The sequence below is a fragment of the Elgaria multicarinata genome, chromosome 1 (assembly GCF_023053635.1).
Source record: "Elgaria multicarinata webbii isolate HBS135686 ecotype San Diego chromosome 1, rElgMul1.1.pri, whole genome shotgun sequence".
Taxonomy (NCBI): Eukaryota; Metazoa; Chordata; class Lepidosauria; order Squamata; family Anguidae; genus Elgaria; species Elgaria multicarinata.
In genome coordinates, this window is record NC_086171.1 from 74,624,511 (window position 1) to 74,637,796 (window position 13,286).

The 13,286-nt window shown below is 42.7% G+C and overlaps 1 protein-coding gene across 2 annotated transcripts in view; it reads left to right on the plus strand.

The window, feature by feature from the left end:
• Nucleotides 1-13,286, plus strand: part of GRB10 (growth factor receptor bound protein 10) — a 132,404-nt gene that overhangs the window by 28,726 nt on the left and 90,392 nt on the right. For both annotated transcript variants that reach the window (XM_063130371.1, XM_063130381.1), the window contains exon 2: nucleotides 8,823-8,921. In XM_063130371.1, coding sequence (XP_062986441.1) covers nucleotides 8,871-8,921 — 51 coding nt within the window. In that variant the 5' untranslated portion in view covers nucleotides 8,823-8,870. The remainder of the gene's footprint in view (nucleotides 1-8,822; nucleotides 8,922-13,286) is intronic.

Genomic DNA, 13,286 nt, shown 5'->3' on the forward strand with positions numbered 1-13,286 from the left:
GAAATGTCCATATATAGGCCATATAAACGTAAAGATTTCAGCACTGGCCTTCTGTGCCTTGCTGTCCTTATATAGCTCCATATATCAACATGAGCCATGTTTCAGCAGTCCTGTTCTCCTCTAAGCTGTGCAGTGTTTTGTGTCTGCTCTCATTCTAGAAGGACTGTTGGCTATGGATGTAAGCAGCTACTTTACACCGAGTCAGATCAGTGGTCAAGTAGCCAAGTCTTGCCTACTCTGGCGGCGGCGGCAGCACCTCAGAGCCTCTCGAGTACAGTCTGTTCTCAGCCCTGCAACATGAGATCTTGAACAGGAAACGTCAGGGACTTGACCTGGGATCTTCTATTGAGAAAGCATGTGCTTTCCTGTTGAGCCATGATTGTACCCTGAAATTACACAGGGCAAGTGGCTTTACCTTTTCTATAGTGACTGGAGAATAGAAAATACTTATTGCTCTCTTCTCTTCCCTGCCCTTCCCCAGCTACTCACAGTACTGGACAGTGTTGTGGGCTTTCCAGAGAATTTTCTGCTGTCCGAAATTGACTGGGTACTTTTAGCTTTGTTTATTTAAATGTACGCTGTGTTAATCTTCCATGCTGTATAAACAACTGAAAAGTCCCCCCCCCAGTGGCCCGAAGTAGTGGAACTGAAACACTTGAGAAGGGTGAGGGTGGGAATCAGTAACATGCAGTTGGTGAAGTTTAAATATTCAAACAAATTCAAAGCTTGACTTGGGAAATATTTTTATTGAAATACCTGTAAAAATATCGAGGGATGACTACTCAAAACCGAATACTTCTTCCATTTAGATTAAGAAAAATAAATAAAAAAGGCACTGAAAACTGGTAATAATTCTAGCATGCCTGAAGACCAGTGTACATAAATATGTGCTTCCTAGGGAAAGTTGCTTGAACAGTTAATTACAACATTGTCTTTAGATTTGAGTACTATTGTATCCATTGCAGTTGCCCAATTTGTCTTTTGCTGTGTTCGAAACCATTTCCAAACATGGAAAATCTTTCTCTCAAAAATAATAGTAGTGGAAAATTTCCCACCCCGCATCATTTGTGTTGGTTTTTGGGGCAAAGATTAGGAGTGCAAAATTACTTGATATTTGACCTCACGTCTACGTTTTGGCCTCCAAATGCGGAGGGTTTGACATGGCCTTGTTGATTATTATTGCCTGGGTCTGAGTACCCAGGAGTAGTAATCCTGGTATTGCTTTTTATACAGTGACTTAATGAGAATGGAAGCTGGCATATAGAAGCTTGCCAAGTCTAAACAATTTCAAGAATCTCCAGATGCAAGTCTTGCTGAGTCGAAAAGATATTTCAACACTGCTGGCCAGGAATTCCAAACAAATTCTGCTTTGACTTGTCTGGAACCTTGAATATTTTTGCAGGGGGAAGAATTCACTGGGGGTGTTTTAGTTAAAAGAATATTGACTTTTTGATCCTATATATAGGTGTCTGTTCACTTTGTCTTCTGTTGTACATAGTGGTTTTGGCTTTGAATTTAGTGGCTTAAAGTTCATGGACTTAAATAGATCTGCATGCTTTAATCAGCAGATTGATTGGCTAAAGCTTTAGTTGATTAGTCAGTGGGGTTCCGTGCTAATTGGTGGGACGACGAGTTAAGGGTATACTTCTTTATTTTGTGAGTCTATTTTTGGTTCTGATACCTTACTCCAGTGGGAAATGGAAATAGAAAAAGGGACATATTAAAGACAAGTTGGTGACCTGTGAGAAATTGTAGCATATAGTAGCACAAGACTGTTGAGCTCTCGTGCTTTGTGAATAGATTCCTGCTACCTAGGCCTGAATTTCAGCAGTCCAGTGCTATAGCACAATTGCTCTATACTGCTGTCTTAAGGGAGTCATGGCTAGCTATGCAGGAAGTTATTTGTTTAGCACTACACCCGCGTGGTTCTTCTACCTCCCTATGCTGTATGGGAGAGTTTGGTGGGGATGCATGCTTCACAGTGGCCCTATTCATGTGTTGCTCACTGAGAGCACTCAGGGTTTCAAGCAGGAGTGGGACTGTATGCCTGACTCTGGCCCTGATGTCTACGTGTTGAGCACAGTGATCTGCGAAAGAGCCCCTATGTAGGGGTTTGTCATTCACATGTAGGTGGCCGCTCTTGATGGTAAAGTGACATCAGGAGTAGATCCAGGAGTGTGGCTCCATTCCTGCTTCAGACATTAAGTATCCTACATCCATGTAGTATATGAAACCTATTTTCAACCCCCCCTCCCATTAAGGACACTTTCAGCTATGAAGAGAGCAGAGTCCCAAACAGCCTAGGAGTCCTGGGTAGTGGTGGTGAAATTTGAACTAGAGGAAACACTTCTCCTCTGATCTGAATAAATCCCCCTTCTCCAGACTTTTAACTTTAAACATGCCCCTAAAAGGTCATATCGTCAATGGGATGGGGAAATCGGGGTGTTGAGGGAGGGATGTCCTAGGCCCCACTACCTCAGGACACTTTTAGCCAGGGGGTGCCAATATTGCGTCTGTGGGTGCCATGGCATCCATAGGGACCTCCACCAGTGCCCACGAAGCTCTCCACTCCCTTCAAAAAAAATGTTTAATAAAAATAACTTTTAAAAGGTTAGAGCGCCAGGTTCTTCTTCCTGTTTTTGCTGCTGATCAGCTGTTCAGTGGGCAGGAAAAGAAGGAAAGAGTTGCTTCCTGGCCCCACCAATCTTCTTCCGTCCACACAGACCTTTCCTCTTTGCTCTCCATCTCTCTACATCCAGTCTGTAGTCTTGCTATTTCTCTCTACCCAACTCCTTCCCCCGCCATTTCTCTCCCTTCATCTTTCTCTTCCTTCCTAGCCCCTAACCTGATAGCTTCAGGACCACTAAGGTCCGCATTAGAACAAGTGGGGCCTGCAATAAATGCTACCATGTGTCTCCAACCAATATGTCTGCCCCACACATAAGAATAAATGTCACTTTTCGCCTATTAACAGCCTGAAAAGCAAAGAACCACCAAACTCTGGTTCGGTTTACAGAAATTTCCCTGCATATTTGCCTAGACAGGTCCTATATGCTCACTATTGGGAACTGGCTATTTACAAGTCTGGATTACATAAATTAAGCAAGTGTTCTAGCAACTAACTTTATAATCACCATATACTTTAAGCCTCAGTGGCTACTTGCAGTTACAAATGGGGAGGGGTTGGTTAATCAGCATAAAAACCGCAGAAGAGGGAGAGATGCTTCTGTTGCTTTTCCAACCCCCCTAAAGCTAGCACAGGCTGAGGGGTGTGTATGTGCACCATCCTCATGCCACACCTTGATATGTTGGAGCCTTCGCATAGGTTGTTGCTGCACTAGTAAGGTTTGCCACCAGGAGTGTTGGGCACCTCTGTGTGTAGTTTCTAAAGGAACCTTCTCTGCTTGCCAAATTCCTTGAGTTCTAAATACGTATCTGCAGTAGTTGGTGATGTTATGTTTACTGATTTTTCTCCAAATTGAACCTCACAGAGAATGGCGTGGTTTGCATGTCACAACAACTCAGGGGTGTGTGTGTGTGTGTGTGTGTGTGTGTGTGTGTGTGTGTGTATGTGTATAAAACCTGGGTTGTGGTGAATGTGCAAGCATGCTGGTGCTTTCCACCCTCTGGGAACAGGAGTGGCTAAACAACCTGAGATGCTCCATTACTGGGTTGCTTGTTGAGACATGTGAAGCAGGAACTCTGGCTTGTCTCTCGCCCCGATAAGCCAGAGAAATAACCCACAGTAAGTTGTTGGGTTGGGGGGCAAATGTTGTAGGCTGTTTTTTAGCAAGATACAGGGTGGTTAATGAGGACTATTACTACAACTGGCTTCCTTGCTGTTTTCTAATAAGTACTCCCTACCTGCCAAACTCTTCTCTTAATTCTTGTAAAGATCCTGCATATTGCAGCCTTGGGTTGTGATAAGGGAATAGACCTGTTACTGGTGTTTTTCATTGGTCCCGTGTCTGCTTTTGAGTCAACCCAAGGGAGCTAATGTCACCCTCCATCTACTTCAGGAAGATGCAACTTTGCAGCTGACTGTTTGATCCTTCCTCCCCTCCCCCCGCCCCACATCTTTGCTAGGTAACTGGAGAGGAAGGCCTGGAACATGGTTTCATTAATAAAATAGCCTCTTGGACTAATTCATGCAGATAAAATTATCTGAGAATTATCACCATGGGGAGTATTCAACGGCGTCATTCTGCAAACTCAAATAGAGCTAGCAGACCACTACTGAATCATTCCATTGTGCAAGAGGTTGCCCATTACACTTGTGTAGCCAGTTGTGCAAGCCATTGAGCAACTGGTTGCACAAACAGAGCGTGCAGTGGGTTGCACAAACGGAATGCGCAAGCACCTAGTTTCTGCTAGCGCAATGTCATTTGCGCTAACAGGTTGACACAGTTGGATAGTGCCCTATGACTTTTCTCCATGAATATAATGATGAAAGCTATTTAGTTCTTTATATGAAAATGATTAATTGGAGTTTCAGTTGGCTCATTGGTTTCTTTCCCATTCAGGACACTTAACTAGAAAGGCTTAGGAGTCATACCTACAGAACAAGCACATCCAGATTTACAGTCTTGTAACGGTTACAGTTTTCCTCACAGATACCTTCTGACTTCCTCACAAATGTAGATCTGCCTTTAATTCTGCAGTGTAAATATGACCAGAGAGGCGTTCATGACAACTTGGTAACTTGGTTTGGATTTTTAGGGGGAAATAGGGCTGTGTTTGGAGGCAAAGTACAGATGCAACAATCCAGTATAAAAGTAACCTCTGGCACTGAGAACTTAAACACTTGCTCAGAGGTGGTTCCCTTATGATACAAATTCAATGTTGCTGCAATATTTGGCATAACATCATGTTCTACCACATTGTATTGGCATATCTGCAGTGTGTATTTTTATTTATTTATTTATTATGTCTATCCCACCTTTCCTCCTAATGATCAGATTGTATACATGATTGTTGTTGTTGTCCTTTTTAAAAAAATCCCCACACCAACTTTGTGAGAGAGGTTAGGTTGAGAGAGTGGCTTCCCCAAGGTCACCCAGAGAATTTTATAGATAAATGGGGATTACAGCCACAAAGTGTCCCTGATCTAAGTCCAGCAAGGCTGGAAATTCAATACTTTAGACGGGGGTGTGGTAGGCTGCCTGGTGCACCCTGTGGAGGAGCAGGCTGTACCGTTCTGCTTGGGCTTCCTGATTAGTCATCAGCTGACTTCTGTAATTTAAAGAGCTTTGATCTGTGTGATGCATTAGTGTTTGTTTATACATGTGTATCCTGCATTTCTCTGGAATGATGATCTCTCTGTTGTATGTCAGGCAGTGACGGCCCTTATAGTTACAGTACAAGTGTTGTACAGCTGTAACACACAACATCCCTGCTAAAATGGCTTCTCACAACCGAGCACCCTCCAGATGTGTTTGATGCTATTAGTTGTCATCCAACACATCTGGAAAGCACCAGGTTGGGGAAGGCTTGAAAACATGTTTAGTGGTTAAAAAAAAAACATGTTCAGCATACAAGGCAAAAACCTTTGAATAGGAGTAGCCAACTGGCAGTCCAACAAGGACTACTTCTCCAGCTCTGCCCCTGATCCTAAGCCCTTCTTCTGCCAACTTTCAGAGGGGGGGACGACTGCTTTATCTCATATGAGCCAAGACACAGATAAAGGAAATGGGGCCACAGCTCAGTGGAAGAGCACATGCTTTGCATTCAAAGGTCCAAGTTCAATCCCTAGCAGCTTCATTCACAGGAACCTAGGCAGGAGGGCTCGGAAAAGAAACCTCATACCTTGGAGGGCTGCCTCTTGTCAGAGTAGGCAGACAATGGGATGACTTCGTATAATGCAGCTTTCATCAAAACGCCACTCCCCAGACGGCAGAGATTTGGCAAGGCCCTCCCCTTCTTAATGTCCCTCCGTCAATCCTTCAAAGACTCAAAGGGCTCTAATCAACTCCCACTAGGATTGGGCAGCCAAGATGGACAGTAATGGAAGAATTCTGTTAGAAGATTTGCTAAATATGTCAGCTGTCCATTCTTCACGCAGCCATGAAACAGGCAAACAGAGTGCACAACGAAGGTAGTTAAGGCAAGAATTTTGCCAGAGAATAGGCAAAGAATAGGTTTCAGAGTCTCTTGCCCACAACTAAAACTTGATCAGCCCAAAACAGACCTATTTTTAAAAAAAATGTTGCAGAGCCTTAAAATATTATTTGTCCTAATGTGATCACTGCTACCTCCACAATTGCTCCTATGCCAGGCATATGTCAGCCCTTCTGGTCACATGGTGTGGATTCCTAGGTTTACAAACTATGAAAGCAGCGCCTGCCCCCTGAGAAGGTCTGTTAACAGGCCAGAAGTCCACCCCCATGGGCACAAGTCATTATACTTATCCAGACCAACATGGAAGCAACTGATGTGGCAGCAGCAACCACACCAGGAAAGATTGGTGTAAACACAGTCTGAGCATCCTACCACACATTAATAAGCTTGGGTTTAATTTCTAGCTGCACTAAATTTGCAGGAGGTTGTAGCCCGCTACATTACCAGATGGCTTGCATTAACTGAAACAGAAGCAGTACAGAGAGCAACGAGTTAAAATCTAAACATTATTCCTTGTGCAAGAAGCCATTTGGTGCTAAAGCAGTGCTATTAAGGATTCATTCTTGGCAGTGGTGCTCATTATTTTGAGTTGCTTCATTTGGCTAAACATGAATTTGTCCATATCTAAACAGATGGTAAAAATTGCATCAGCCATATTCTGAAATAATAGTTTGTCTGTTACGAGAACCTAGGGCTCAGGCATCAAAAGGAAAAGCTATCTACTTTAATCAAGGATTATGAGAATGTTATACACTCACTTGGGAAGCAAACTGAACAAGGACTGTAGCCAGACTCTGCCCCCCTTTTTTTAAATAGAACCTGAAAATAAAGCCTTTACTTTTTTACTTGCAGAGATAAGCAACATGTAAGATATCCCGTAAGATTAACCTGCTAAAATTTAGTTTCAGGCCCAATTTTAGCTATGTCTAGCACCTTTATTTACTTAGTGAAATGAGAATTGGTTCAATTATTGGCAGCCACTGTGAACAAGATTTTTTAAAAAAAATTATTTTAAAATATTTATATACCACCTCCCATTTTAAAATTCCTAAAGTGGTTTACAACAAACTATAAAGCAATGCATCATTATAAAAGCACAACAACATTTAGACAAGTTAATGGTTGGGAAAAGTAAGTTTTTAATAATTGTGAAATACACATGATCGTTTGCTAATAATGCCAACAGGTGAGATGCTTTGAGAGAGCAATACGATTTGAGGAGTTTCTTGGGAGAACCAGTACTATGATTGTCAGATGCTTCAGCCCAGACCTCGAGCTTCTTTGTAACTGTAACTTACCAGAAGAATAGTTTATGAGTATTTCAGCCGAGTCACATGCTGCCCTTTAGACTCTGAAGTGATCTGCCAAAATTACACAGTCAGGTGACAAATGAAAGGACACACTTCCACTTAAAACTCTTGTTGTCATCTACACATTAGAAGTGGCTGCCATGGAAAATGGCAGCTATATATCAAGTATTCTGTCTCTTTCTCGTAATATTTAGGCACACTTACCATTTGAAAACACCATCACAGGAATTGGGGCACTTGCAACAGTAGTCCTGTTTTGCACGTAATGTGTACTTCTGTCTTGCATTAGAGGTTGAAAGATAATTTGTTCACTTCTCAGTGAAGTGAACTTGGCCCTTTGTTTCTACAGGGCAATTGCATACATGTTTACTCAGAAGTAAGTCCTATTGTATTCAGCAGGGCTTACTCCTAGGTAAGTATATTTGAGATTATTGTAAAATTCATGTTACATGTGTTACACTCAAAAGCTTTTGGGATAACTTTATAGGTGTTTGTGGCTTCAAAGGCCATTTCACCATAATTTGAGGCAGATGCCCTCAGTTTTTCTGACACAGTTCTAAACTGAGAAGTCTGTTCCTCTGTACCATTACAGCAGAGAGGTGAAAAGCAGCTGACCCAAGTAGCGAATTTGTAAATGGAGTTCCTTAGAGGATCATCAGCCCAAGGGAATATCTGTGTGTTGAGTTAATGAATGCAGGTAGCTAGCAAACACCATGTGATATGCAGTATTCTGCCAAATTAGCCTGTCTTTACTGTGCATGATATGCCAAATACAAAAGCCTTTTATTTATTTTTTCGCTGTTAAGCGGACTGGAACTTTTGCACATGCATATCATAGGACAATCAAGGTAGAGAGGTATCATGGCTGGACTCATTGTTTTAAAGTAAAATAAAAGCTGAAATAAAGTAGGTAAAATCAGCAGTGTCTATCCAGGCTTGCCCTGTATGGTGTACAGCAGCTTTATAAAGAGTCACCTGCCAGGTTGCCTCCCATAAGTAAGAAAATCCTCCAAGTGACTTTGCAGGGAAGCTTCCTTGTAAATTGGAAGAATGTTCTCTTCCAAGCAAAAGGTATCATGCCACAAATGATTTACTTAAATATGTGTGGGAAGATCAGGTATGCTACTAAAATTTCCAGTGGGCTAGTAATTTATGTGAACTTTACACAAGCCTTTCTGTCGCACAATAAGGAGAGCTTCTTAGAATTGAGTGGTGTAAATCTGATTGCTAGGCTCCCAGTACTATTGCAGTATTACGATTGGCAGGTTGGTACAAGCTCTCTTCTCTCTCTCTCTCTCTCTCTCTCTCTCCCCCCTTCAAATTGTTTGCCATGCTAACAATTTGTTGAAATGCCTCCCGTACAGTTTTTCTCACAGTCTTGTTTTTACACTGCAGGTGCTGCGCAGCAGTAGATGTAATTTTGAAGAAAATCTGAAGGCACAAATGGCTTTAGCTGGCTGCCCAGACTCCTTTTTGCACCATCCTTACCGGATAGTAAGTTATAACTTAAATATATATTTAAAATATATGGAATTCAGTGATGGTTGTGGAGTAAAGTCTGTTCACTACACTGAGTACTTGGTTGCTGTTTAGGTTATGCACATAGCTTGATAAGTGGTTCATGTGAGCACTCAATTGGGTGGAAAGGCAAATTAATAATACTTCAGAGCTGATGCTTCTAGTTAATCCATTAACCATCCTTTGTATTTTCTAATGTGAGTACTGTGAGTGAACATTAGCTGTATACTAGCTAGTGTAGCATAGTGACTAAGACTAATTCCCAGATTCCAGTTTTTGTCTCTGCTATGAACTCAATAGGTAACCCTAAACAAGCCAGTGTAGACATAATGGAAAACTATGGGAGAGGTCTGCAGGCCATTTTTGCCCCCAGACTCTCCCTCCCAGGCTTAACCCCCGCCCCCATGAGTGCTAAAAAAATGGGCATCCATAGTGCTATGGAGCATTAAAAGGGTCAGATTTAGCATGCAAACAAGATAAATGTGACCCTTCCAGTGCTGCATAGGGTTATAATATTTTTTTATTCAAATGGGGGTGGGGGGAAATAGCAGGGGCCACATGCAACTCGGGGGCAGTGGGGACTGCAGTAGTGTGGGGGGAGGTGGGGCAGGGAAAGAGTATGGCCTTCCAGGGGTTCCTAGAGGGTCAGATTTGGCCCCCAGGCCTGAAATTCTACTCCCCTGTTCTAAAAGATCCAGCACTCTTCAGGCCTGCACCAGTTCTGGCGCAGAGGGTGCTTCAGCAAACCCCTCCACCCTAGAATTGTAGTCCGAGGGAGGCAGCAAAAGAGAGTTATCAGTTCCTTGAGCCTAGGTTTGGGTGTTGTAGATTATTCTGAAAGATCTCTTGCAACTACTGAATAGCTGTTTTATTTTAGGATGGGGGAACCTACAGAGAGCCAGTGTGGTGTAGGGGTTAGAGGGTTGGACTGGAACTCGGGAGATCCAGGTTCTAGTCCCTCTTCAGCCAAGAAACTCACTGGTTGACTTTGGGCCAGTCACTGACTCTCAGCCTAGCCTACCTCACGGGGTTGTTGTGAGGATAAAATGGAGAGGAGGAGAATCATGTACATCATTTGGGCACCTTGAAGGTAAAGGCGGGATATAAATGGAAGAAATAAATAAACCTAAACAGAATTCAGGCCGTATATTTTACCTCATGAAACTTAAAGCAGCAGCAGAAGAAGCAACACTTCCTAAACTTCTACTGCTAAGATTTACCCAGGCATGGCCCAAAATGTGCTGTGGAACTCCACATCTGGACTCAGAGTTCCAAACTAGGATGGGAGGGCAGTGTGGATTTCTACTCCAGCAGGAAAACAGTGTGTTGGGGTCTGTCTAACATTTTCCTCCAAAACCTGGCAGGTAAGAGTTACTTTCCACAGCAGCAGAAGGCAGTGCACGAATGCTAGCCCTCCCCGTTGAAGGAGTTGACTACAGAAAGACACTTCTGCCACCGTGATTGCAGAGGAGGGGAAAGGATGGCAAGTGTGCTGCAGCTGAACAAAATCTCTCCTCAACTTTCAATTTATTGCGGGGAGAGGAAGGGGGTGAGCAAAGGGAATAGTCTTCTGCCCTCTCCTCTCTTCCCCCCTGCTGGTCTTTGCGAGTTCTTAGATTTCACAAGAGAAATAAATTATTTGTTGGCTGAAGGCTCCTTCAAAACTTGAGAGTATAAGAGGGCAGTGAGGCATGCTTTGAAAAACCCTTTATTTTTTGCATTCAGTGCCAGTATACTACTGGTGGTAAGAGCAAGGCTGGGGGTAAACACTAATATTTTCTTCTGGTGGTACAAACAGCTTTGGCGTTAACAGGATTTAATAGCATGTGGTGGGGGTGGGTGGGGGTTAAAGTTGTGCTTTCTGAGACCCATCCATCTGGACAACATCACTTTTATGTTATAGCTAAAATCCACTTTGTGCCTAATCTGTGTAATTTCCAGCAAAAGTTCTACCATTTGCTTCTGCCATAAGCTGCGGCCAAACACTGTCACATGTTCCATTAAGTCAAGAATGCCATTGTGCAGGTGTTGTCTTGCCGATTTCATTTCACTTCATTATGCTGTCATCTGGGGCAGGGCCTGGTAGAGCACATACTTTGCGTGCTGAAAGTCCCAGGTTCATTCCTTAGCATCTCTAGGTAGGGTTGGGAAAAAGCAGGAGGGGCTGGATGTTGGTGGGGTGGTGAATCCTCCAGGTTTCAGTCAGAACCAGTCAGAATTCTAAAGGAGCTATCAAAGGTGCTTCTTTAGAGTTCTGACTGAAACCCAGAGTGGATTCACTGTCCCACTGACATTGGAGCCACCAGCCTCTACTGGGAAAGAATTCTGTCTGAAACTCTACAGAGTAACTGCTAGTCCGTGTAGATAGTATAGAGCTAGATGGACCGATGGTCTGACCTGTTAATAAATGGGAAAGAGAGGAAGCAGCCTTATATCGAGGGCAGGACTGAGGGGTCCTTGTCCCCTAGTCTTGCAGCAGTCCAAGGCAAACCTAGCAGCATAACAAAGCTGCTCTTGCTGGCTGCCTGCTATAATTGCAGGCATCTTTGAATACAAACACAATCAGTTCTTCATGTGTTCTAAAGAGTAAAATAAATAAATCAGCATAGAATAAAACCAAGATAAAACCAGCAGCAAAGAATAAAACCATTATAACATCATGAAACTTCTTTTAGTTTGCCCACCTTGTTTTAGTCAGTAAATTTAGTTTCTCCGCAGAACTTTAAGTAGTCAATGAAACCAACACGAAATTGTCAGAGGATATAGTCTTCCATTTGGACAAATGCTTGGTTTGCCTGTTAAAAGCTGAAAGCAGTGTTGACAGTGGATCCTAGAACAATGTCCTTGTCAACTTTTCTGTACATCTGCTTATTGATCCAGGATCTTACATTTAATCTATTCAGTATTCAAATTCATTCCCTTGGAAACGATCTCTAAACTTGTTGCGAGGCCAAGAACACCTCCTTCCGTTGGTGTTTTCAGGAGACCTTTCCAAAATTCTGACTGTCGTTTTTTAAAAAAATAATAATTAAATAATCCAGCAGTGCGAATTGGCAGTGCTTATCTTGTGTTCCTGGAAGTGCAGATTGGAGTTCCAGAATTTCTCAGAAAAACGGGATGACTTACTGTGTGTGCATTCCTATTCTTATGCAATCGGGAGTCACAGCAGTAATCAAGCTCAGTCACTTGAACTCTTTATTCAATTAAGGAGGAAATGAACGTTTTTATGTTCTGCATCTAGTGATATAATCAGTGACTTTTATTCCAGTATAAGGATTCATCATGAAGTTCCTAAAAGAAGCCTGGAGGAAACATTCAAAGTTCTGTTAATCTGTCCTTTCCACCCCATGCCCTCACACTGCAAACTCAAGCACAAAAAGGAAATACGTTGGATTGCCTCGGTTTCCTATGAGCTAGATAGAAGATGTGCCTAGATGTGAATAACAAGTAACTTCTTGTAAAGGGGAAACACACTTAGTTACAAAGTAAACGAGGGAAACTCCAGGCTTTGTTTAATGCATTCTCTTGTAGACTTGGATCCAGGCATTAAGGTTGTAAAAGTCCTGCTGTTAGAAACATAGCTTGGCATTACCACTTCAGAAACTTTGTGTCCCAGTTCTAAAACGTGTTCACAGAAATTGTACAGATTGGTATGTACGCTTTGGAGTGACAATTTGGCAAGACTTGACTTTGTGTTTTAGTTCTCGAAACTCTCTCTCTCTCTCTCTCTCTCTCTCTCTCTCTCTCTCTGTGTGTGTGTGTGTGTGTGTACCAAATGTTTCAGCTTTGTGAAAACTGCTGTGCTGTATTTTGGTTTGTTTGTTCTGCTGTTTGCATTTGGTAAAAGTTGCCATGGATGGAATGAACAACCAATAGTTACTGATTTAGGAACATTTCTGGAGCTGAACTAGAGGTGACAGAGGCAGACACTAGTTTAATTGCTCGTCTGTTCTGTTTGCATCTAAAGCAAGGACAGAGGAATCTGACATATAGTGGGGCACATCGGTGAGAGGAGCCAGACCCTCTCCCTCAGGTTGATTACCTGGGCGTATTATTATGTCAACAGAGCTGGCCAGGATGATGGGGCTAAATGGCAGGGAACAAATTACCTACCTTCACTCATGTCAGCCTACCCTAAGATCAGCAACTGAGACAGCTTGGCAGGCCCGCCCCGCAGCAGTGGAATGCACTTCTAACTGGGTTCAATAGGCCCCCTCATTACATGCTTTTAGTAGGGCCTTAAAGATCCATTTGTTCTACACAGCTTTCTTATATAAGTGAGGTTTTATCAGACTGTGTTGGTAGTTTTATTTCTGTTTGTCTCTTGGTTTTAGTATTTTT